This window comes from Varroa destructor, unplaced genomic scaffold, assembly GCF_002443255.2.
Source record: "Varroa destructor unplaced genomic scaffold, Vdes_3.0 BEIS01000001.1, whole genome shotgun sequence".
Taxonomy (NCBI): domain Eukaryota; kingdom Metazoa; phylum Arthropoda; class Arachnida; order Mesostigmata; family Varroidae; genus Varroa; species Varroa destructor.
Window position 1 is genome coordinate 26733967 of NW_019211454.1, and position 27718 is coordinate 26761684.

The 27718-nt window shown below is 40.6% G+C and overlaps 2 protein-coding genes across 7 annotated transcripts in view; both read left to right on the top strand.

The window, feature by feature from the left end:
- The first annotated feature begins 3634 nt into the window (after positions 1–3634).
- Positions 3635–5596, top strand: LOC111243262 (very long chain fatty acid elongase 4-like). Its single transcript, XM_022788524.2, has one exon. It carries the CDS (start codon positions 3747–3749, stop codon positions 4695–4697), a length of 951 nt encoding a protein of 316 aa, XP_022644259.1. The 5' UTR covers positions 3635–3746; the 3' UTR covers positions 4698–5596.
- A 6856-nt stretch (positions 5597–12452) lies between these two features.
- Positions 12453–27718, top strand: part of LOC111253232 (uncharacterized) — a 141922-nt gene continuing 126656 nt past the window's right edge. For 2 of the 6 annotated variants that reach the window (XM_086979658.1, XM_086979663.1), the window contains exon 1: positions 12514–14820. Coding sequence is in view for 1 of the 6 variants with exons in the window: in XM_022812353.2 (XP_022668088.2) it covers positions 14755–14820 (66 nt within the window). In the remaining 5 variants the exon portion in view is untranslated. Of the gene's footprint in view, positions 14821–27718 lie in introns of all 6 variants that reach the window. The other 4 variants (XR_015320672.1, XR_015320673.1, XR_015320674.1 and 1 more) reach the window with 4 other exon arrangements.

The following is a 27718-nucleotide window of genomic DNA, read 5'->3' on the forward strand; positions in this document are numbered from 1 at the left end:
CGGCGCCAGCGTCATTTCAAAGTTCAAATTTAACAGTGGTAGACAAACTGAAATTGTCAGAATGCTCTTAGCCAGACTTACATAGAGCACCTCGAAGACGAGCAAAATTTCCGCAAAAAAATCGGTTTACCATACAATGTGATCGCGACGAAGGCTGCCCAAGCCCATGAAAAATTGCGCTGTCTATGGTTAAGAAGCGTTATCGGACGAAACCAAAGATGATTCAGCCCTTTTCATTCTAAGGATTTCGATGTGAAAGAAGACTGACTGACTGACTGACTGACCGACCGACCGACCAATTACGCAAAACATTGATGAAATTGTTACGAAAGTTGGGCAAGATCTACGCCTAAGTAGATATGACATCGCCAAGGAAGTAAATATTCATCACCAAACGCTTAAAGCTCACTAGAAAAAAAAAAGCTCGATATTTGAACGCCACAAAAAACCTACTCGATTGTATTTTTCCGTCTAGAAAACTCTATCGAAATCGGGCCGCCTCTGAAGTGAAGACAGGCTACGTAGTCTGTAGCAAAGCCCGGGCTGGCACCAACGAAAAAATGATGCCATGTATTTGGTGGGATTGAAAGAAATTTGTACATTATGAGCCGCCGCTGCTGCTGCTGTCGCTTGCCAAGACAATTGATCAGGAAGAGTTCGATTATCAGCAACTAACAAGATTACAACAAGCCATTGAAAAACATCAACCGAAATCCTTGAGCAGGACCTTCGTCGTCCTACACCATGATAATGTTGGGTCCCATACATCTTTAGCTAGCCGGAAAAATTGAGGGAAGTCGAATAGGAAATTTTAACCCATCAATCGCATGGTGTTCGTTTCAGTCTCCGCCAAGCTTTCTTCACGGTTCTAATATGGCTTTGATGGCCGGAGACGGAAATCAAATTTTTCACTCAGAAGCCAACAATGTGATCGTTACTAGAAAGGTTAGAGAGATACCACTTTATATCCAAATGCTAACTGGATTGGGTGTGTATATGTTGCATAGTACAATGAGGAGCTTGTACAAATCGAAATACGAATGTAACTAGTTAGTTTCTTCTTGGAATAAATTTTAGCTCACATTGAATGAACGTTACAAGTTACACGGTGAAAAAGTAGCCCTCAGAGGGGTTTTGTTGCTAAAGAGAATCAGGAATAGAGAACATTTGGGTATAGTACCCGTGGCTAGATTTAACAGAACTCAAACTCACACCGGTCACACAGGAATTTTTAATGATATTAGTCATCATTTTATTTTGATATTATCATCGCGGGTCGAACATCACCTGCTCATCGGAAAACGGGCGTTTGGCGTAAACTATCGTTGATCTGTACAGCTTTCCTTCTGTTTCGGTAAAAGTCGTTTTGCTACAGTCTGCATATATGTGGTTGAAATGAATAGCGTACGTGTCTGTATAATTATGTCAATCGGACCTAGTCAAGGGCAATGGCCAATAACTACCTCCATTGAACAAACTGATGTTTTCTGCATTTCAAACTGATGCAATTCTGCATGGTTTTTTTTTTTTCTTTTTAAGTTCATGCGGTGTCATTGGATTCAACCATGCATAAGGTTTCCACCCACACAGCGTCGGTTATTACCTGTTCGCTTAGTGGCAGCCATGTTTGTTGTTTACTATAACTATATTATGCACATGCAATAACCTGAGAAGCCGTTTCGGCCGCGTACCGGTATCGAACACAGGGATCTTTGAAAGCGATTTTAAAACAATCCAATTTAGTAGAACATGTGTAAGGAAATATGCACTTATATTCCTTGACCCGTGAGAGAACACAAGTCAAGATATTCTATACACGAATGAAAATAGATTGTTGTCTTTCATTAAAAGAAAAACATCAACATCGCTGATTTTCAGGACGACTGTCGACGGATTCAGTGAGATAAGATACGTAAAAACGTACTCATTTTACATATGTCCGTGTTTATATTTTTGATGAGCGCACTGTAAACATAAAAACACATAGCCAATCAGCGACTATTTCAGCCATTGCTATGTATAAATTTAGCGAGTTTTTAGTAACGAAAGAGCAAACAGCAATCGCTGTACTATTAAAAAATAAGACCGATTTTCTGTCAGCTATGCTAGTGTATTAAATAGTAAATTTAGTCAGATTTTTCCCTTACAAAAAAGGGCCACATCTATCGGCAAAGAATTGGTACCATTTTTAAGAACATTAAGCGTTTTATAGATTTTTTATCAGTGCTGGATTAGGCTTATTATATAGAGTTTGGTTGGGGCGGGCTTGGAAGCGTCTGTGTTATGAGTGATATGTTTATTAATAACAAAAGCTATATATAAAACAAGCAGTTTCTGTGATTAACTGTCTATAACTTCGTGTATTCGAGTTGTTCAATGGACTGTCTGCAACTGGTTGAGGCTTATATTCATATATATATATATAGCATTGATAAATATATAATTCAGTTTTTAGATAGTATTTCATAACATAAATTATCCATAGTAACTTGGTATATATGCGGTTCATTTACATGATTTGTGTCGAACGCACAGTGCGGCCTAGAGGATAATACAATTAGATAAAGTCAAAATGTCGGTAAAAACCGTTGGTCAGCTTAATCGCACATCTGGACTCCACCGTCAACGCTGAGCAATTTCTATCAGTCTCCGTGCAGTTCGAACAGTAAAAAATTACCATTAGTCCGACTAGAAAGACTAAAAGTTTTTCAGCACCCTATCCTGCTTCCTTATAAAGGAAACACGATCAGGTCGTAGCGTCTGTAAGCCCTGCACAATAAGAACTCCGATATTCTAGGAAACCCCCATCATAAGCTAATAGATCACCACAAACATGTCCATACGTTATCACGGTAATCCCAAAAATTGTAATTAATGAACACAAATGACTTTCACAAGCTAAATCACACTTATAGTATAACCCCAAAAAAAACGGTACCGTTCCTCTATGTTTGCGCATGCAATACAGGCCCGAGTTTAAGGCCATTCGTTTGTTCTGGTGAACAAGAAATATTCCCTGAAACAGTGTAATGAACACAGTTTCCATGCAACATATAGTAACGTTTGCAGAAGTAGCGCTATGGTTATGAAGACGAACTTAGATAACATAGAAGATATAGTATAAATAATGGGACGTTCCATGGGACAGGCAACGGCTAGTCTATCCAATACCAGGCAAATGAAAAATATGTTTTTCGTGAACTAAAAGGCCCTATTAGGCTGAACTATTCTATAAATTGCCAGATTAAACGCGCGGAGAACAAGCTCAGCTCCTAAAATATTAACAAAATATTATCTAAATATGCTACATTCATTAATAGTTTTCTAACAATTATACTGCATCTGTCTTCTAACAAGCTGTACGTGGATATTGCGCAATGTTGAAAGCCAATGAACAAAAAAGTTTAACGACAAGCAAACCATCTCACGATATCTAAAGGTCAATACGGCACGTTAGTCGCATGCATCAGCACCAAACAGTCGTGCCAGACTAAGAGTCAACCTGAATCCGTGGCAAGGGCTCACGGGTGTCCGACGAATGGAAAGAAGAAATTAAGGGGAATACCGTTCGCCAGACTGATACTTGACTTTGCTCTGTTCAACGCCTAGACGAGCAGCAGAAGGACGTTAGCAACTGACCGATAGCGTCTGCAGAAATTGAAGTGCCTTTCCGTCTGATCGAAGCATTTGATAAATACATAGTGCTGAAAGTTAACAACAAGCTAGTTGTTCTTCATTTTAACCGGATGGCAACTCTGGAGTTCCCCTTAAGTTTGCCAGAGATGGCAACGTATGTGTACGACCGCCTGGACCCGAGGACCAAAGATTGGCCTCTTATAGGAAACCCGCTGTTCCCACTTGTAGTCTGTGGAGGTTACCTCTGGTTTGTATATGGATTAGGGCCTAAGCTCATGAAAACCCGTGACGCACTTGATTTACGCTGGGCTATTCGATTGCACAACTTATTTATGGTAGTTTCAAATGCTTATTTTTTCTGCGCGTTCCTGTCCAACTCGTATTTAGCCAACTACAACTTCTGGTGCCAAGGGATGATGTACGCAACAGATTTGAATAGTCTTCGGATTGTTAGCCTCGGATGGTGGTATCTTCTTGTGCGGTCACTTGACCTTCTGGATACAGTATTTTTCGTGTTACGTAAGAAGTTCAGCCATGTAACTTTTCAACATGTGTCTCACCATTTTTGCTGCATTTTCTTTGGTCACATCTGGCTCTCACTGGGCATGGATGGCCAAAGCCTCTTCGGACTAAGTGTCAACTCTGCGGTTCATGTAATAATGTACATGTACTATTTTTTGGCATCATTTGGATCTCATATGAAGCCGTATCTGTGGTGGAAAAAATATTTGACAGTTATTCAAATATACCAACATTTTGCTGTGATCGGCCACGGACTCATCCCACTATTCTATAACTGTGGCTATCCAAAGTTCTTCATCTACTTAGCTTTGCCTCAGGGACTGTTGGGACTTGTCCTGTTTTTGAACTTCTATGTGCTTACATACACTGAGAAAAATAGGTTTTTCGATATCTTTTCTACTTCTGTTTGTATCCTAAGCGACGACAACGACCCAACAAAACCCTACAAATCAAAGGCGTCTTTCGGAAACTACAAGCACCAGCAAATCAAAAGTGAAGCTGAAGAAGAGTTATTAGATAAAACGAAGAAAATGTCTTAATTGGAGTATGAATACTTTGTGTGTGTACGCGCACGTGCTACATTATAGAATATTTACGATAAGACCTCAAATCTAAAAAGGAGCCACATGCTCGACTGTCGTAAAAAGACACGCTAATTACCGTAAGCGTTCCTGTCGTTTGGACTAGAACTCAGTATTTAACAAATGAAGATAACTTAATACGAAATGGTTGTATCTTACGGGCTAAGGCTTCAATCGTGACACAGTATCCATAGATCGAACAAAATTAGGTTCAGTAACACACATTACTTGAATCTATCCCTATTCATTTATTAGTTCCGGAAGTAAAGCTTCCTCCACATTATTTTGCTTTCAATAGTCCTTCCAAGCTTCTTTCACCAAGCTATTTACATACGACATTACGCTGCACCTTCGATTTTTTGCAGTAAAAAAATCATTTATATAGGATCTTAATATTAGTTACTACGCTAAAGCTAAACATTGAAGATTCTGCATAAGTTCTAATTTGTTGGCTAGATAATAAAAAATTCTACGTTCGCCAGTTAGGTATTACTTTAGACAGCTAAAATCAGATTTGTCGGGATCCGAACCAAAACGACCGTAAGTGCTGTTTAACTGTTACCACAAAAAATGCTACGCACGGTTACAGTCTACATCGGGTACTAGGTCGATCTCATGAACTGCATTCATTTAATAAACGAATGGGAGTAATTACCGTGTATATATTAGGGAAGATGCTGTAAGAAGAATAACCTACTCATTAGACCTTAATGTAATAAAGGCCTTATACAGACTTTCAAGCTGTCGGAGCCTATTCCACAGTTTTCAAGACAAAACTGAAAATAGATAGCGTTTTTTTGATCCCTACTAAATAACTGAACTTCGATAGATCGACATCAGATATTTTTAGTATTGTTTTTTCCAGAGTTCTTATAGGTACGCTTATATGTAATAATTATAATTATTATTAACTATAATTTTTAGACTAGGTTTTTCTGAAGTTTAGCTCACTAGGTATTTCAAAATGAAGTTTTTAGTATCAATATGACGAAAATTGTCCCATTTTAACAGCAATTGCTTGCCATGTCGGCTTGCAATAGAGGTCACTATAAGAGTAGGTGTGCTAAATTGGTACGGAAGGTTTCATACTGTTCCATTCACCGAGACCCGAGAAACTGCAGTACATAGGACCAGCGTCGTTCTCATAAAGCTCAGTATTTTAGGAAGAATCTAAAAATAACCGTTTTAATATTCGTATTGAAATTTTCTCAATTGTTTTTTTTTACAATAGCGAAATTTTAATACATTCAGACCAAACCACCCTGACATTTGTTGAGAAACGGCATTCATACGATGTTTTAATCCCTTCACTATGGGCACACAACGGGCATATTGTAGTGGGTTATAAAGTAACACTCGATAAGCAGTTCGTCAGTGAAAATTTACGTGACGTAGCCTCCTATACGTTTTGTTAATAGAAAATTTCAGCATAGATCGATTATGATTTCATCCATATCGCAAAGTTTACGTTAGTGTTGTTTTCATTTAACGTTTTAAATCTACGTCAAAATGAACGCGTGCAGATAAACGCTACAAGGCCACGAGCCGCCTCGTCAGTGTCAAATGGAAATAATAGTTGTACTGATAAATCAATAGAGGATTTTTACTCGATAAAGTAGATATATTAGGAAATATTTTTCCTATTATGTAATACTTGAACATGTACCGATAGTGTGTGATGACGGTTTTTCCGCGAGCGAACCATATATTTAACGTGGAAATGCCTTTTCCGCCTAATCAGTAGTTGGTGACGGTTGTGATGAATAGGAAGCAATGGAGCTGCACAGTAACGGGAAAAGGTGTAACACATTTCGGTCACATCTCACTACTAGAACTACTTTCCAATTTTATATGTCCGTATAATGTTTGAAAAGTGTGATGAATTCCCGTGCTAATAAACCAGTGAACAGATGTACTCGTTTTTTCAGTCCTGTGTTTCATTGCTCTGTTCGTCCTATAACGTTATCAAAGGCTGACCGCAATAACGTCCCTGTGCTAAGGAAGAACTCCGGCGGACCGCGAATCTACTAAAACAAATTTAGTGTAGTGGAAGCCGGATATATCTGCAAGGTACAAGGTGATCCCACTTCATGGACGAATGCCTAAAGACAGTATCAAGTATAAAAGAGAAAGATATATATCTGTATTAAGGCTGTCAAACTTTCGCAATGCGATTGTTTATCTGTTTGAGCTATGGGAAAAACATTTCTTTACAGTTAGATGTTATTAAACGATGCCTAAAGTTATTCGTTGAGATTAAGATTGATGAACGTTAGCTGCGAAACGCGCCGCACCGATTTGAAGCCGTTGTTGCGGAGCGAATTCTAGAATTTTGAAGCATCTTGCACACCTAACTATAACGTAGCCGTCTACGAGAAAGCCCACCTTACCAATGGAAAATTTTCCGAGTACATCAATACAAAAAAGTTACGTACGGGCATAGTAGTTCCCGTGCCAAGTATATTCGACAAGCAATTCAGGCTCAGATTTGAGCAATCTACATGTATGTTATCAATTTTCGAAAGGTTCAAACCTACGCTGAAATTACCCTACCATTGTAAAATGCTCTCAAGACTATTTGCATTACCTAGTATATTATAGGTGATCAAACGGGACTACATCGATGAGCAACTAGTAGAAATAATCAGCTTGTAGAATAGAGAATGTTCAGCAGTAATACGTAATCTTTTAATATGAGTTTATACATATTTTTGAAATCTAGTTTCTAAAACTAGGTTCGATGGCTTTTTCTTTATTATGTGAAATGATCGACCGTGGTAAATAACATAAACAAATCAACCATGGGCAAATCCTGTGAACGCATGTACATTTTATTCGAACTATTAGAAGATACAGACCCCTGCACCAAAAACACGGTATAGCTGTAGAAATCTCTTACACTTTTATCGAATTATAAAATAAACCGACGTTGAATAGATGTTCTCGAATCATGTATTTATGTAAGGGGTTATAGAGAGCTAATGACTGTGGAATACACCTATCGTTAACGCTATTGCAATTATCTTCTACATCAATAGGAACAACATCAGGAAAGCAAAGTTAGCTTCAAGTTTTTGGGTCTATTTAGAAATGCACTGGGCTTTTGTGGGGTTTAGGTCGAGATCATTTAAAGAAATCACAGGCATCAATCGAGAAATTTGTTTTACTCATAGATTATCGATCATCGTTCATTCCGTTTTCGGTAACCTTGAATTGCCATACTGAGCAGGGCCATTAAGAACGAGTATGAATTTCGCTAGGCATAGTTTCTCCAAGTTGGTTAACTATTAACTTCGTGGCAGAAGCTTATGTCAAATGATAAACATCTCCGATAAAGTTTTGCTTTATATTATTTGTGGCCCGCCGATTTATACAGCAAAAACATTATGTTTGCGTCGCGTGAGCAGGTAAGATCCAATGAAGAGGACTGTGATAGACTCAGATGGAGCAGGGTCATGCTTCTGAATAAAATCGACTCGTTTGTGGTTTAGGATGCATATTGATTCCGCCAGCCCGGTAAATACCAGATGTACCAAATGGTACTCATTCGAAACGGCCGAATGTGATCGATGTCAACCCAACAAGAGCTCATGCCTTTACCCTCTATGTGCATCAAGTTCTTTTTCTATCTAGTTACCCGAAATTTTCACTCTCCGATAACGGGCGGCTGTATACTGCGAGCGTACTTGAGATATTTTGTTGTGAACGTTACCGCTATTCCAGCCACAATTGAACATGCGAAACGTTTTGCTGGTACCACCAAGCCGGACATTGTTGACCCTTAAAGAACACGACCCATCACAGATGTTCCTAATGTGTCATAATACGCAATGATAACGGGTCTGAATGGTTAGACATCTGCTTAAACGTCAGGCACGCATTAATCTTTGTCTAAGACGAGCAAAAAAATCCTAACCTATCCGATAGATAAGAAACAATAGAGCGCATCCATCTGACGGCGGACAAACGACGAAGCCGATTTGGAACTGTATCACAATATGTGAAAAGCTTAGTTCGGTTCGTTCCAGAAGCCCATGTAACGGGTGCGTGTTTGAAAATGGCACGCCAATCGGTGAAGTACCCGTTAAAACTCACTTGCATCTAATGAACATTCCTTTGTGAACTTTAGAAGCTACAAAAAATTTATTTGCATCCAATCAAGCAATCCGAGAACAATGAGAAAAACTTGTCGAGAGTGGCCGACCATGTCCCAAGAGCGCCTTACAAACATAGATTTTTTCAGTAACAGAAGCAACATGACTACCGCCTACTGGGCAGCAATGGAAACGAACTTTCATGGGTAGTAGAATTAGCATCGAGTGACCTAGTCTCTTAACAGACAGAAAGTCGTCATTTTGTCACAGTAGCAGGAATAATTGTAATAAAAAGTGGTTTTACTTGTGTAGTAAATATGTAGTAAGGACACCCCAATATAGTTTCTAAGGATGCAATAAAATATTCGGATATGAACCCGTAGCTAGTGTATTTTAGTCATATGTTAACCATAACATAGTGCTAGGGTAATTCTAGCTATGTCAGTAATATGTCCCGGTATGTCCTACCACAATTATGTCCAGTTAATATGCACATCAATTTTCGCAACCAGCAATACCATTTTAACAAACATGAGATGAGGACCCAATGACCTTCAGGCCATTCTGAATTATATATATATAATAACACTAATATACATATTTAGAAAATATTCCAAATGTCTGTCTCAATCATTACAGCTCATTCTAACTATTTCATCGTGCAGTATAATTAAAACAGTAACTAGAAAGCCTCGATCACCATTTTGCTATTAACTTGTTTAGGGTTCAAATATTAGCCTTTGACGACCCGCATTTTGAGCACTAACTTTCAACTTTACAGAATCGTTGCTATGTCTAGGTAAGTTTTAACAAAAACACGATTATCATATTAGGTGGCCCGCGTGATTCGCGGACCTGCATGCCCCAACATCGAGCTTAAATAGCAAATATATTAAGCTGGCAAGTATAATAAGCTGGTTTCACCTGTAGCCTCGTACCTACCGATTAGGGTAAAGAGAAAAATTTTATCGCTTAAAAAAAACTGGCTTTATTTACCGCATCGATGCCGCTACCTAGCTAAAGCTCGACTTGACAGTGCCATGATGGCGGTAACAATGGCTAAAGTAGAGGACAATTGCCGTACATATGAATTTGTAAGTTAAAAACGACACGAGGCAGCTATATTTTCTACACTGTATTTAACGGAGTTTTCGATAGCTTGGCATTTTATATTTTTCTCATCAAAAACGCTAATTTTACTAGAGTTTTATGCTGTACATATGTATGCTACGGTTCGTATTTATGATCGCACCTAGTTAACAATTGCGCGAACGAGACCATTCGTTTGGTGGGTGTTTCCGCAACGGGGTAACTATAACACATATGTCCATATCGTCATACTTTTGCAGTCTGCGAGATTTTTCTCTGTCATCACATGGATGCTTGTTGCAGGCAACGAAAATTTAAAGTTTCCCCCGTGAAATTAGTTGCGACAGATTTTATGTTTAGCAAAGAAAAATTGTCATAATGGATCTTGATTGACTTTGAGTATGCGAAAATAGCTCGCCGATACTAAACATCTACTTGGCAGTAAATGTTTATATTTAGTAAGTAAAATGTTTTAACCCGAACAGATATCCATTCTTCTCACTGGAGGGGTCACCATATTTAGTAAGTAGCCTAACGTCACATTTCGAAGGAGAATGAACAGTGTTTCGCGCGATCCGCTTCCACGATTTCCGTAAGCCTTACATAACCCATCACTGCTTTATTAGGAAATGCTTGAGACCCAGAGGTATCAACGCTAATTCGTTTCTCCAGCTAGCTTTTTTGAGAGAAGCTCTTATAGTAAAATGTGACATTTGGGCATATAAGTGACGAAAAAAAAACGTATCATCCAAAGTCACAGTCGTGCTTGTATTGCGCCAGTCAGTACTTCGAACGAGCTCCCTACACGATATGTATCAGCAGCTAAAATCGTCTTTTTCGGCTTCTGTGAGTGTCAGATACTTGAAACAGTTTAGTTTCATAAAAAGTAATCATTCTCACCATTTTCTTCTAGAAGCATTTATAAACCGGGCTGGCTAGTCGCTTTCAGAGATTTCATCTGAAATCAGGCTGGAAAGTTGTGTAGGACATGAGTAGCAGCGCGTATTTGACGATTCAGCCTATTTTTTTTTCTAATTGTAATGTATATTATGATAGTATATATGATGTGTTTTACTTTACTTTAAATCTGTGTTTTTTTTTTGACAATACACCTAGCTTTAGTTTATGCATGTATTGCTTTCATGGCTCACAATTTTCGGTAGCCAAAATTATTTTTTTCGAAATTGCATGGTTTGCTTGAGGACTATGTACTTGTAGAGAAGCGAAAAATTAATCTAAAATTCGTCTCGCTCGATCGTCAGACAATAATCAAGACGAATTACCTGCCCGCCACCGTTAATCGGCCTTAGATACGTGAGAATATGTTGATCGCCCCCAACTTATACTTGTGAACGTACACAATTTTCGCAATTGTGTATAAAAGTTATCTTGTTTTAGGGCCTGGGTTCATTAGACAAGCGACCAATATGTCTGAAGCTGATGCAGCTGTAGCTGTTATGAAAATACTTTAATTAAAAAAAAAAAATTTGCTTGCCTTTGTTATACAATTAGAACAGAAAAGCCGGCCGGGCGGCTGGCTGGCTGGCTGGCTTTCAATGATATAGACAAACCACAAGTGATAATATTGATAAAGCAAGTTTTTTCATAACCGGGAAATAGGCTTTTTCCCATTGACCGAAATGATCTAGTTCTTGTGATCATTGGACGACTTCGGGAGTAGATGTTCGAATCTGTGGGTGATACAACTTTCTTTTACAAATCTAGTATCTTACTATATCTTCGATATGTTTCAGTTTGCTGGGAAGAATTGCTACTAGCATATATGGCAGCTAGTTATGAGCATATCGTACCTCAAACAATGCTAGTCTGTAAATGCATTGCTTTCCAAGCGCGCATTACCCATGTCAGGAACAAGTACCGAACGCTGTGAGGAAATTCAACAAGGCATCGTTGGCACGCTATTGACACGTGTAGCTTTTGTTTAGTAGGAAAAGGACCATTCTAGTCGGGTGCTGAGTACATGCATGTATAGGAATTAGGTGAACCAGATCGAGGCACATTTACCATGCATAAATTTACCACTGGCCTCGGCAGATAATCAAACGCGCATCGGGTTTTGACATCGAAGCTTATTGTTTGATATGACTCTGTCGAACGCTCCATTACAGGATACCATTGCGCTTTCTGCCTGTCGGTATATTTGATGCTGATCCTAAGCTTGTGCAATGATGATGGTTAGTACATGGCGTGTACTACTGTGCCTGCCAAAATAGAGAAAGAGAGAGAGAGAGAGACGGGGTGAGGGACAAGAGGCACTATATTTATACGTGCGAGAGCCGCCATCAACAGCAACAGCAAACAAGCAGCTCGTTGTTACCCATTTTTGCCAACACATCTATAGTGAACATGGGTCTAGTGAACATGTTGCTGTATGTCCAGATTTTCTTAAGGCCTTAGGTCTCTGCGTCCTTTCGCGTATGTATGTTCGACTGTGATTTGACTACAAGTAATGTCGACGGTTGTTTTACTCTCGAGGTCCGCTAGTGGTGGCTGTGATGTAGATTACATACTGGGCTGGGGCTCATGGAGAGGGCTTTGAGCGAGAGCGAGGGTGAGAACAAGTCGGGCGTGGGCTAGAGCCACGCATTGTAATGCCGGCCTCTAAGAGCAAACGGGCCGCAGTGCCATCACGAAACAACAAACGAACTCAGGCACCACTGCTGCAGTTCATCTGTAAAGCCTAAGCCCGTGTGGTACTAGATACCCGATTATATTGTCGTGTTTATGGTGATCGTGGTCGTGCTGGTGTTTTTGGTGCCAGCTCTGCTACTACCGTCGGTGCAGCAACTGCCACTGCAACAGCCATCTCGTTAGAACCGAAGAGAGATAAGTGCAGTAACATCGTCTTCAAAGTGGTCCGAAAACGGCCTAGCGAGCGAACGCACGCGTCAATAAGAAACGCATTGCTTCTGCCGGCCGCACCAATTTTCAGTAGTAGTTACACCTGCATCAGCATATTCGAGCGGGTAAGGTTTAGGTGATGAGTTGGACTGTGTCATAGCGGCGGGAAAAGTTGTGAGTCCGAAGTGACGACGCAGTTCGCAAATATAAATGACGGAAGATTGCTGCAGAAAAAATTCTGTCTGGGTGACGTGTTTGAAGGGGCCCGCGTGTTTCCTGTCGTTGTTCTAAGGCAGTACTGGGGTAACGCGTTAGAGCTGCCAAAGTGCGTGCGGCAAGTGAACAGGGCTCGGCAAGTGACGACGTCTGCGTCCCTAAAAGGTCTTAAACGACGACAGATTCGCACGCATTACGATACCTTCTGAGGGTCGTATTGCGGTATAAATAGTATCATTTTTGCTAACCGATGCGCTACCACGTTTTAACATGGCGTGAATAAAATACGTTTAGAAGACAAAAAGCAAATATACATTGGATGACTAATGTGTGTAGAAATGTCTGCTAATCTCTTGTAGGAAGGGCAAATTTGAAGCGGATTGAATAACAAGTGATTTTTTGGTGAGGAAAAGGTGAAAGTTAGATAGAGCCAATAGCGCGAAGGTCGGCAGTACATTAGTAACCACCGTGGGTTCAGAAATGTATCATCTAACTGTGTCACGGGAAAAAGCCTGAATACGTGGACTCCCTAGCCATTGCGTGCGAATTAATTATGTAACATAATTTTATCGTTATTACTATATTAAGCACCGTTGCTGTAACAAAGCCAGTCAAGCAGGAGCCAGTGTGAGTAGCATTTCGAAGAAGTTTCTGAAGTGAGCTATTTTTCTGCTGTGTCTTAATTTGCGTTTGGCAGTAATTGAGTGACGCCCGATGCCCTATGGTGTAGCCCTCCAGGATTATTTGTGCGTGTAAACCCGACGTACTTTCGTTCCGAGTCGTGGACTTACCGGTCACTAGAACACATAAATGGATTTGTCAAACGCCTTTGATTCTCTCGTTTTTTGTACTTGATGATTTTTTAGTGCCGACAAAATACCTCCTTGAAACAAATTCTTATTGCTTGAGCAGATCTCCCTTATTCGTAGCATCAGCTGCAACAACGATTCCGGGGGGTGCGATTTGTGTGCGCAGTGTTGAGTGCATATACACCACATTATCCTTAGGAGTAGTAGTAACCAGCGTAGAGGAGTACCGAGCGTCAAAATTCGATCGTTGACCAATTGCACAAAAGTAAGTTAGCCGATGGATCCAAAAATCAGATAGTAAATGAGAAAAGAGTTCCAACTCTTTCCGTCAGCGTTTACGTGTAAGCAGCATCAAGTATCACAAATACCTCATTATAGATAACATCCTATTATACGGCCAATAAGGTGCAAAGTGCGACTGATTAAATCAGTATCGGACAGAGCTGGGTGAGGATTGCTCTGTCAGGAAGACACGCCGGTGTTTCGCCGGTGTGCCGCTTGGAGCGCTGTAGTGGTGGTGGTAAAGCTGGTTGGTACAGCGGTAGGTGCGGCAGCAGCAGTAGCAGGTGGGATACTGTGGGGCCCGCCGAGAACAGGGTGCACGGTCGCGGTCCAATCGCTATGCACCTTCGCGGCTCTTCCCTTGCGAGCTTTGAGAGCCGGCGGTCGAAACGCCAGCGCCGACTGCTGCTCCAACTACAGCGACGCAGTTGTTTCCATCACCTTGCGGCCAGCCACATCTACGGCGCTCAGTGGAAATCATCTTCTGTCACTGGCCGAAATCGTCTCTACCGAGCCCACTTCGATCTGCTCGCCATTGCGATTGGCCGCCATCACGTCTTCTTCTAGACTTTTGCAGGACGTGGCGACTGCTCCGTAAAGACGGAACAGGATCTCGTGCCGTGGCACTTCTTGCCGGCTGACGACCGAGCCGAGACTATTCCAATGCACAAATGTTGTTTCTGCTGCTCCACGCGAACGGGCTCCCTCGCCATCGCAGTCGGCAACGTCGTAAGTAATTAACCATGAATCTATTCATTCTGTTTCTGCGTACCTAGATGCCTCGTACCATTTGTAGTATGCTGAATAGTTCTACTTGTTTCAATTTATGAGCTCATTCAACTAGTCTAATACCAGTGTACAAACGTATGAACGACATTATCACCGGAACACAACTCAATGAAAACTCGAAATTTCTCATCATATTAAGGGATTCCTTGATTCGAAAGAAAAATTAACAATCAAAAGTCGTTCGAGTTAATGTATTGGCTAGTAGATACACTGGAGTTATAAGCCGTTTTTATAGAAGCTGACGCGTACTACGCGGAAGGATACCGTCGCTAATATTGAGCTACTGATACCGTTAACTCACTGCATTAACGATAGCTCCATAACGGCGTGACCTTATCCGATAGATGAATAGATTTATAGGGGTGTAGATTGTATATTGCTTCACCATGTAGAACAATATGCCAAAGACGTTTACTAAAGAGAGAAAAATTTACGATTCCTTCTACTATAATAGCATTCGTTCAAACGAGCCGCCCAATTCATAATTAGTTTTTACGAAATTCCTATTCTTATTAGTATAGCAGGAGCAGCACAATATAATATCACACACGCAACTCTATAGTTATGCACGATTGACGAATATGCCATCTGTTACACGTTACCCGAACCAAGTTTTGCCTACAACTTCTGCTCTGTATGAAAAATTTTCACCTATCTACAAGGCAGGGAATTTACACATCGCGAACGGATTCAAAAAACAGAACAATCGTAATAATAACATTGATGATTGAAGTAAGTAAAAATGTCAGTTACACCTCCATGTGTATATTATACACCTATGTTGAGAGTGGCATCCATTCGTGTGTTTATATGTGTGTATGCGTACATAAATACGTTGCTGTGACAAACATAGTGCCCCCCTCTCTCTCTCTCTCTCTCTCTCTCTCTCTCTCTCTCACTAATTGAACGTGTGCGGAATGCTAGTTATAAGGGGATCATGTAGTTATTATCTTTGGGAGAAAGCGTGTAAGCAAATGCGTAACAAGGCGCATTCGTATCGAGTTGAGTGAAGACGCTGCGTAAGATAAGGCGGATGGGCGTTTCCTTCATCGTCACGCACGACGTTAAGAAACTATGCAGGGAAAAGAGGCAGGAGGATACGCAAAGGTTTGTTCCTCACCCTCGTACGTAATCCAACTGAGAGAAACTACCCACTTGGAAGACAGCCTCAGATAGTTGCCGTTGCTAGGGAGGCTACGGGAAAAGCAGCGGTGCTCCCAATGGCGGGCCGTCTGAGGGCAAACCTGTTCTTTCTTTGCTGTCCTGGGGAAGCACCAACGAGAACTACTTTAGGAGCAGCAGTAGGTTCTGTTCCTATTTCTGCTGCCAAACGATGTAGTCTCGCGCACACGATGAACGTACTATCTATATAAGCGATTAGAAAGAGGTTGGGTACCATTAGCTATAACATGGATTGTCGACTTGATCCGGCTCAAGTAGATTCCAGTTAAGCCCATAGAATGAATCGAGCCCAGCGAACCTGGTTACCTGGACCCTTGGATACTTTGAGATTCTGATCACTGCTCCGTCAGCAAACCGTTCACAGCTTCTAACGTCCGCAGTGGAATGATAGCAGTGCGAAACAGGATGTGGTTGGCTTCCCAAAGACTGTACCAATGTAGCGCACGGAAAAGTGATACGAACTAAAGGGCAAACGACACACGAACTCTTGAAAAATAGATGTAAAAGTGGCAAGCGCTTAAGCTACCTCGCACATTTTATGGCTGCGTTCCCCCATCTTAATTCAGATGGAATTCAGAATCCTTTTAATTAGGAACCCTACTGGGGGGTGTCTCTGATGTTGGATTGGCCCGACGCTAGCAAACTCTTCCAATACGCAAACAGAGCACAGCACGGATAAAACACTGATATGAATACGAAATTGCAGCACCCAACTCATGGTCGATGGGACTTATTATGTACTATTTAGAACTAACGCACCATCACGTGATACGACTCAGAGTTAATGTATGCAGCCGCCTTGAAACTGGCAAGATTTAGAATGGTACAACGATTTGCAAATAGAGGGAGAATGGCTTCAAAGATGAGATAATTCAGATAGAGAAGTGGATACATCTTGTGCCGGTGGGTGCAGTCTGCAGATGATAAAGATAAATGAGGATAGTGGGCAAAAGGAAATCTCTAATAACAAAAAAGTGTTTTTCGTTTCACCCAATCTTTCGAGCAGCTTCATTCACTTCATCATTCTGTTCAATCCGGTGTCGTGACACTACTAAGTGACCACGCTTACTCATACGAAGATGGACGGTATACTATGCGTCCGAAGGTAAACGACATGACATATCAAAAATGCTGCCTACAGTTTTTCCCCATATGCATATCATTATATTGGAGTGTTACGTGTTGACTATATGCGCTACGCCTGCTGGATCTAGTATGCTATTGGACGTACTTCGGAAGGTTTGATCATTGTACTGTCAGTATGTTGAAGACCGTGCGACGCAAGGTGCACGCCGACACGAAGCTACTCTTTGGCCTTAATGTTAAGCACTGGCTTTAGCTGAAAAACTTCCTTACTGGATTGTAAAATAGCACGTGGCTGGCCACTAATCATTATTTTATTTCAGAATTATGGACAAATATATTAAAAGCTTTCATATATTTAGTGTGTATATCTTATTTGTTTATGTGTCATCTATTGTTAATGGAAAACGAAAGGTCCATGTGTCACATTTCACCTGAAAAAAGGTCACCCTTCGATCACTAGAGGGAAGTAACAGTGAGGTTTAATTCAAATGTTAGAGTATACTGTGCTTACTGTCATAAAAATGACAGTAAGCACAGTGTAAGCTTTTAGTGATCAGGTTGATGTTGCCTTTTGCGTAGAACGGCCATATTTTCACATTTCTAGTCTGTATAGTAAATGTATTGGTCATCGTAACACTTAAACGGATCGTGCAAATCTACCTACGGCCGTCTGATTTCGTTCCCGCTACGAAAATGCCGAAAGAGACACAGGGACCAATCCGCCACTCAAGGCAAGTATTAATATTCCCGATATCTTGAGGAATAATGACGTAGTAACGTGAAAGAAAACTGGATGAAGTCAGGTCCCGGTACGTGTGTTAATGACCTGTTTACCGTCTCGAAATCCGTCTATTTTTGTTCCAAGGACCTTCCGTAAGGGTCGCTTTTCTGTTTGCACGTACCATTCTTATCAGGCACCATGTTTAAATGCAACACCATTTATAACTTCCCCGTTGACATCGAACTTGGTAAGGATTCATTGAATTTCGGCATTATTTGTGTGTAGGCTGTTGTTTTGTCACAGCATTGTCTGGAAGTGTTCTATTTTATTGAAATGTGGAATCTTAAAAGGCCTAGTAAGAATCGGAGCGTTCGAATTAGTCACGAGCTCTAGGTGGTCGCCAGTGGAACTATGTAGACAACAATAGCAGCGTAACCTGCTGTCCGTGTACTTAATGAGCCCAGAAAATCAACCCCCGTTGCACTAACGGAAAGCGTTGCGTTTAGCTTGAGGTTTGGTATAGTAGTGACTGGTTTAGTCATCGGTTTTTCGGAATATATTTTGAGCATACTACAACATATCACCTCCGTGTGCGAGTTATGCGAAACGTTAACCAGATTTCGTAGGAAATCTAGGCAACATCGTCTGAATCAGGGTGAGCCCAGTTGAAGTATAATTGGATGAAAATGTCTGTAACCTGAGTTCGGCGGTGCCCTACACCCGAGGCCTTTGTCGGATAACACGGTATGCGTGTCTATATGTACTCTACAAAGGCTTACGGACGGCAAGAGAAACGACATCATTTGATGAAGCCTTCGTCGACGATTGAAGCCCAGTGTAACGTTAAATTGCTAATGCGTTTGGTTTTATGAAGTGAAGAGACATGTAACACTCGGTTCAGATCTATACTTTTTGCTCATATCTGAGCCATTTAGTTGGAGTTTGTGCGTCTTGAAATGCATCCAGATAATTTTTATTCCTTCACTAAAGACACTTATAGCCTATGAGACAATGTCCGCCGAGGGGTCTTTTGTATTTCAATTGTTCTACGGTTAACAAATTGTTCTCTGGGCGCCCAGATAACGACGAACGGTTTTCGACGAAGGACGACTGCATCGTCGGCTGTCGAACGACGCGCTACGTGAATATCGCTTAATAGTCCGGCTATGGGTAAATTTTAAAGAGGCGATTTTTGATTTTGCAAAGATAAACGTTACAGAGGATAATGCATTTAGTGAAACGTAACGAAAATGGATGACGAAACCAAACATTGAAAAGATTAGGTGACAAAAACAATGAAGTTGCTTGTTGGCAGTGAGACTGACAGCCTGATAATAAACGGAGATAACTGAAAAATGCTTGAAATTTCTGTACCAGTATGTTTTTTTGCGCTACTAGTAACAGGACAGCGTAACCCAGAAGGTAAAAAAAATGTGACGTTTTAACAAACATTTTACATCAAGGTAACGTACTAACAGCTCAATTATAGCTTCACCTAAGAATATGTTTAGTCTCTCAGCGACTAAATTCCAATGTGCGGCTATTATCTTGCTGATAACCTTAGGTGACGATCGTATCAAGCAGTTGGGCAGAGTTCTCGCTACTTACTTTTACGTTTCTTGGCCTGCTATAAAAACATTATTCATCATGTCAAAATAGCATATTCCTTTCGCTAGACTACTGCAGCTTCATATAGAATCATCCACATAGAAGTTTATGACTATTTTCTGTAGGAAGTTTTCATTACTGGGCCCGTTTATGGGCGCCTCTTACTGAAAGTAGTATCTAATGCCTCTTCAGTGAAGCTATGGTAATCGTACCCGGTAATAATTCAAATCGTAGTTTTCTGATATTTCTAGAGATCAGAAAAACCTCAGAAATGAACGTTGCTCAGGGCTTACTTTAAGCCTTAATCAAAACACTTTTTTGATGTCGGTGAAGGTACGTTCAAGGTAAGTAGTTAAATTTTACGTCAACGTTTCATTTACTAGTAAATCAGGACTATGGTGCAAAACATCGTCTAGAACGGCTACCTAATTAGCGTGTTTCGGCCTATCCTTTTTTGACGACAATTGAGTTGATTCCGGGAATTGCTTACAGGACAAAATAGAATGACTCTTTTACAGCTCTCTTAAACTTATGCAGTTCTTGATTTCCTTGTACGAGCCAGTTTCGCGTGTCCTAAAGTCGACAGGCAAATTTTTCGCAATTGTTTTTAGTAAAGACAGTGTATTCTTTGCTGACCTTAATCAATCGCTTCGTAACAAAGCTTGTACAGGCAGCCCGTACCTTTACCTTGAAGGGTGAAAACAATATATAGGCCATCTGCATGTTTACTGACAGCCTTTCAAGAAATCAGATTTTTTTTGCTAATTATGCGGTTATGGTGGACTGCATATCCTAAAATAATCTGATGTAATCCTCGATTACGCTATTGATAGGTCTCCGTTAACCAATTGTGCCTTTGGATTTTTTTGCGTGTTCGGGTTCTACTTGACTGTAATGCGTATTGAGCTGACGCCACTTTAAAATCGTTGACGGTAACGTTACTCTACAGGGGTTTCTATGATTCGAGTTTTACGTCCACCATCGACGTAAAGCATTCTATCAGACGGCTTGCTCCTAACACGAGACGCAGTGCGTCTATGGCCGGATTTAAGCCTAGAGCACAACGCGTCCCTAAGACTAGCAGGCAAATATATTACACACTAGGCCATCGCAGAGACTGTATACATGAGCCCTATCGTTAATAATTTTCTCGTAAGGTAGGAACAACGGCTATATGGACTTCACACAAACAGTGTCCTGCGATGTTGTCTGTTAAAGTTCTTAATATTACGTTTACAAACAGTAAATGCTTAAATTCTCGTCTGGGCTTAACTGGAATAGGTCCGAGGAATAACAGAATAGTTCTTACGGATCGGTAACTTAAGTACTTCCTCTCTTACGGTATTGATGACAGAGCGTACATTGGTGCCGACCCAACTTTCCAAAGATTTTTCCATCCCTGATCTAGATACTCAAAGAGTCTTCGGTTCGGTGGCGGCGTGGGCAACAGCAAAAATCTTTTTGTAATAATGTGAAATAATTCGAACGTTCATAACTGCTAGAGCGACTTTTGGGAACGGTTAATTAATTTCTGCTATAAAATGTTTTTAGATTTAAATCGTTTGCCCCTGTCCCAAAATAGCAAGTGATTTTGCTTTAGAAGACAGCGAACTGTAGTACATTGTGCTATATGAAGGTAATAATTTGTGTTTAAAAAATATTTCCATAGCTCATACAATACAGTTGTGCTTTCACTAGTCCTTAAAATCTTTTATAATTTTCTACTGGAGGTTGTTGTTCTAGGGCTATTAGAAACAGATGACTGATAACGATTTTCAGTACGCGTACGGACCTTCTTTTTGAAAACTTCTAATTGGTGAGTTTCGTTAGGACTAGGTTGTTTTTGGTCTATGTCGCTTTTTAAGTTCTCGTGATAAAGTTTTGTGGCTCGTGAAAGAGAATGCGATAACGTCTGGTGCGTACCACCTGAGAGTATTAGAATGTTTACGTTTCGAGTAGCAACAGCGGCGAACGAAGTTGCTCCGGCTTGTATTGATCTTGCATATTATACATTAGACAGTCGGAAGAATTTCTTCTACTGTGACCTCTCAGCTTTTTAAGTTCTCCCGAAATCCTCCTTCGAAACGTCTCTCACTGCTAGGTACGGCTTAGCTGTAAACACCAAGTTGATGAGTTTACCTTGCCGTTTGTTAAGCGATCGTATCCCTCTGTCTGAGTTTCCCGATCGCTGAGATTCGGCATAATCTTACAGAGCTCGAATCACACATATTCAACATTTCACTCCCCTAGAATCGTAGAGTCTATTCTTGTAAGTCGTTTCGAATAATAACCGTTTATGGCCGAGCACCGGCGTAAATATCGGTGTGAATATTCTGCGGTTCTCTAAACGTTGTTACTAAACGGCGCAGTCCCTACGTTCGATAGATGTCCAGGAACGTTCTCAGCGTCATTCTAGCATCGAAATTTTTGCTTCGTCTTTTACGTTTCTTGTCGTATTTCTTCTTGGGCGCGAATGGTTACGGTACCGACTCATTTCGTAGAGTATTTCAACACGTGCCCCGTAGTGCTCTCATGTTTTAAACAGCTATTTGGTTTTATAGTTCATTTTGCTTAGTAGGATATTGCCTTCAATAGAAACGTCGACATTGTTCGGTTAGAGGCTTTATTTCTGAAAAAATTGACCGTTTTTAAGTCGATTTGAAGCACATAGGTGTGTTTTAAAACATTATAAACCATAGATACTAGATTTTTTTTACTAGCATTATACTCACCATCACTGGAACACGTCTGTGTTGCCTGAGCAGAAAACTGTGACACGTGATTTTTTCCGCATCTTTCCATCCAGAGCGAAATAATACAACTAAAGAAGAGACTGAAACAGACGATATGATAGTGCCAGATTCGGACTATATGGCGGATGTATTGAAATTTCCCATAGAAGTTTTCTCAATGTTCGCCGGCTAGCTAAAGATGTACGCGGTCTGGTATCGTCATGACGAAATACAACGTTCCTTATGTTTACTAGTTTCAGTCATTATTTTCAATGGTTTGTCGTAACTTTGCTCGATGTTCACAGCAGAGATCTGAATCAACTGCTTTACCAGACGGTAGCAGCTTCCAATGTGCTATATATAATACATAAAATCATCTTTAGCGTTAGTCTAAACTTTGCCACAGATCATGAAACACACTTTTTTTTGCACATTGTTGATGCAAGTCAGATTTCGTCACGAGTGATCAGCCGCTTTAGAAATGGCTTGATTTTGTTGCGTTTCGGTGGAGTTTCGCCGTTGGAAGTAGGACCGAGTAAGCATTTTCGCACTAATTCGTGTGTGGCACTCAGGAACAAAATTTCTTTCGTAGTCAGAGTTGTTCAGATGGTTAAAAACCATTGACGGTGGAAAGCTAGCTTCTTGGCAATGTCATGGCTATTTTTAGGTGTCGATTTCTAGCAATCATTTCATCGGTTTTTTTCTTTTTGTTTTCGTAATAGGTCAACCACTGCAAAGAGCATATTTTAGATCGAAATTTCCGCAATGAAAGTTATAAGTTTACTTTTGGGCCATTTATTCCGATACCACATCTTGAACACGAACACCTAACACACGTTGTTATGGATCTGGTCGACATTTGTGCCTTTATTATATAATCTTTGTAATGTATAGTAAATCCTTGAAGGTTTCACTCATACTGACGGCGCTTCATACGAAGTCTGAATGAAAGTATGTTAATGAATTTTAGAACATCCATACGAAATCTCAGCGTTCCGCCAATGCTAACCCGACATGACTCATATCAATTACCTGAGCTACGTCATTTTATAGCCATCACATCGGGAAAATCGTTAGTACCTTCCCGGCGATCCAATGCACCTCGGCGGGCGCTGGACGAGCTCCTTTCAAAGAAAGTCTAGTTTGATCGCAGTAATACGGCGATTGCCTGACACTGGCGAAATATTTTGAGTACTGCCGCTGAGGTACTACTTCAGTACTTCTACGATACTGACAGGCAAGCAAATCGCTGGTTTCGTTCACTGATCCTCTTACGCGCCCCATTGCGTTCGCTCCTGTTTAAAGTCGACATCAAGCGTATAGCTATGACGGAATAACATTTATTGTGTAGTATCGTACATCATAAAAATGTATGCTAGGGGGTAACTAGACATATAATTATTCCGCATGCGTCCTCAACCGTTGACTATGCTCGCTATCAGGGAGAGCGTGACCACGTTTCACAGTGACACACTGGAATGAGACGCTTTGCTAATTCCGAGATGAACAATAAAGACGACAGCGACCCGCGACCAATGGCAGATTGAAGGAAATCCGTTCAAAAAGTTAACGTATACGAAATATATAGGCGTTAGAGATTAACTTTAGGGTCGAGCAGTACGACTTTGTATGAGCGTGAGTTGTGTGTGGATAGGAAGGGGTGTCTAATGATGCTCGTGTTTGTAAATGTATGTTTTTGTTATTGTTGGAGAAACAAGAGAAAACAGAATAAACATGAAAGCAAGCGCATTTCCGCTAACGAAATTCGTACGGTTTATAAATTATCCGAACACCGTGACCATTATTTCGAGTTGGAGTAATTCTTTTCGAAAGAACCCGCCCGCACAGCGACCCTATTTACTCATATAAAAAAAAAACTCCACTAAGAACCGATATAATTTGTATACGTTTATAAAAAAGCAGGCTAAGAAATTTTGTTAGAGGGTGTTTTGCTAGGTTCTTTTCATTATGTACGGAGCGCGTGTAAACATTTCTCGAGCTAAGTACGCACCTGCTTTTATTGAACGCCGTTTGTGACATTCTTTTAGTAGTACAATTACAATAGGACATTTCCATTAGTATTTTAAATGGCCGAGTTCCTGCTTAGGCCATTTGGAAGCCTGCAACTCAGCAAATCTGTCTCCTAAAAAATAATACCTTGAACAGCGGAACGTTTTTCGAAAATTAATAAAAAAAAAAACGGATAAATAGAATATTTTTGATGTTTGTTTGTAGCCTATTACTCTATGAGATGGCAAGTCACTGTCGTCGCTTTTATCGACGCATGTTCACCTACCGGTCTAGCAAGCTGTTGTTACGGTAAATGTATAAGGGGTTAGATAGCATTGTCGTGTTTATATCAAGAAGCGCATTGCAAGTGTATCAGATCAAGCATTTGCTTTGAATTTTAGATAGTAATATGAAATAGTTTATATCTATAAGCTTGCAGCAAAGGTACAATAAATATAAACATTTATTTTATATATATATATATATATATATTTATAATATAAACAAACTATATACAGTTATTAAAAGATAGTCAATTTTTTTGATCGCCGACATGTTGAACCGATTTAGGCAGCTCCATGGCGCTGGCCACGCCGCGTACGCGGTACGATACATACAATATAGTAGATTTTTTTTTAATTTTCAACTAAGAGGCCATTGAAGGTGTACAGATGGAAAGCTTTACTTTTAAGAGCAGATAGCCTTCCACTGCAGGTTGCCGCGGCGTTTATTCTGTCACACAACATGATTGTATCAGTGCATCGGCTGTTCATACAATTTCGACCGCATTTACTGCATTTGCAAGGTATGATATCGAAAAATGAAGATAGATAATCGATCCTTGCACCTCGTCGTGCGCATGATTTCGTCAATGTGTCGAGTATATCGACCTGTTGTTTTCGTACCTTGGACGCCTATTACGAGGTCCATCTGCACCTTAGCTCTATTAAGAACTTCGAGAACTGGCGCACCTTCTGAAGCTTCCGCAGTGTTGCTTTTGTTGATACGATAGTGTATGATTAACGACACTATTGTAGATGAACTGCACACATTTTAAAAACCGTGCCCTTACGCATCAATTTTGAATTAAATAGTGGAAAGTAAAACTCAGTTGGTGACACTTCCGAGGGGCATCTGTCTAGCAAATGAAACATACCATTCAGTTACCAAAGCCCTAAAGTGCCACTCCCGAAAATAATAGGTTTTGCGAATGATATAAAACCTATGTGATATCGAAACAAGAGAAAAGTATACTATGGCCAGTGTGCTTAAAATACGAGAACAATACGAGCAACGACGGCTTATTAGCGGGACAATACAGCGAGGATCTTTGATAAGTAAGGTCCACGTACGTTCTTTTGTTGTCGAAATCGAACGGGGCTGAATTGTCAATACATAGTAAAAAAATTACTGATAATGGATAAGAATACGGTTATATATTCGGAATAGAGTGGCCAAACAGCTACACATCGTTCGACGGTTAGGCGACAATAACCGGTGTAAATACTCACTTGAGAGCGTACCTTTCCCGGGCGGATGGAGTTATCGGCTTTCTACTAGATGATATTAACGAGGAGGAAGTCGTTCAGCGAAAATTGACGTTTCTACGGCAATATAATATGAATATGGGTTGTGATGGATAAATTAATGACGTGTGTTTTGCTGAATTTAGTTAGAAGCGTCGATGACAAATTGTAAATACTTTGTAAAGTCAATGTCATTGTGTGGGTCCCAACCCAGGCGACGGTCGTTGTTTGATATACGTCCGGATCTTGACCTAGTATAAGTTCCACCAATCTTTCAAAGAATAGATTTTTAGCGTCCGATTCGACCGAAGTCGTTTGTCAAGTTAGCGGGGAATTATTAGCGGTCGTAAGTAAGCTGGCCGCTCCACATCTGCCGCTTGATCAGGTCACAGGATTAGGCATAAACGAAGGTGTGCGGCTTGTGCAAATGCGCGACTGCCGCCAGCAACGAAGCGAGGTACAGCCATCATCGATTGCTTCGGCCAGCGCTAATTGGGGCCACCCTTATAGTGTGCACATACGTGTTAGTAAGTCCCGATCGATCAATGGCATTTACACATCTATATCAAGCGTCTGAACTAAGTATAAACACAGCATTCGGAACCTCTATCTTACAGGCTTAAAATTACTCCGACAAAAACCCGTTTACTCTTTCTCCTACGTGTAACGGAGCGCCTTGGTGACGGGTTGAGCGTATTGCGTAAAAAATGCCTAAAGTCGTAAATGGCGATTTTATTTGCCTGTGTTTGATTTTGTTACGCTAAAAATTCATCCAAAAATTGTGGCGGGTAGAACGGTCCTTTCAAACAAGTCTCTAAAATGTATGATATTGGAATGGTGGACTGATTACCAAAACACTACATTCCCAGACCGCAATTGTCTGTTCTCTGAAAGAATATTTTCGGAATGTGAGCATTTACCTAAAACATTAATCTTACATAATTAAAGCAACAAATTTCTACCATTAGATAATACTTTAAACTATTGGGCAAGCGTTCTGAGGTAAAATATGTAGTAATAGCGCAAAAGCCATTAGACAGTTGGCAACTTCGTGATTTTTGTCCGAATCGGTACATACAGAGCTATTGGATAAAAGATTACGAGCGTGAAATAACTTAACTAAGTGTGAACTTGTCATCTGTTAAGCTGCTGTCCACGGTGCAATGCTGATGATAGCCCTTCTATTTTTTTAGGGTGTTAGTGAATAGGCGCGTCACGTTATCGACCTCGTCGCATGTCATAAAAGTCAACTCTTCGCTGGGTGTAATAGATACATGGAACCAAGAGATTTGATCAATGTCATTTAATCCTCGATCCTTTCAAGATACAAGCGGTAAATCATCGTGAGTTTTTCTCTGGTGAAAATGTATCCATGAGAAAATCTTATTACACTGGCTTATTCGCGTTGAAAATGTACGCAAAGTTTACGGTTAATTCTTCATGTTTTAAACGTAATGTCCGGTGGAAGAACGATAAAAAAGACACCATTTTTTTATGGGTTACTCATTTAGGTGGGAAAGTGCATCACCAAAGAGGTGTAGCTGCATGTTCTATAGACGTGCGTTGTTGACGTACGTAAAGGGGGGCGATATATCTCTCTGTGAGATGTGCACCGGCTCATACCAGCCGATTAGTGCTGGGTGGGCTGCTTATGAGTAAAAAAAGCACGTTCTACAATGGGCCTACATGGCCACCGAACGGCCCAGATTTGGAGCCTCTGAATTACTATACATCGAGCGTTTTGAGGTAAGCGTACACACCTCGATATTATAATGTCGACTCGTTCACCCGTCCTATTGAGGCGTTCAGGTATATTTGAAGAGAACATATCAAATGAGCCTATAAGTGGTTTAAACCTCGAATTAAAGCTGGAATCGCAGTGGATAATGTTATATTAGATAGACATGACCATCGAGGATGGCACCTCTAGCAAACGCCAAAAATTTGCTTTCTATTTGCTCCACCTACATATA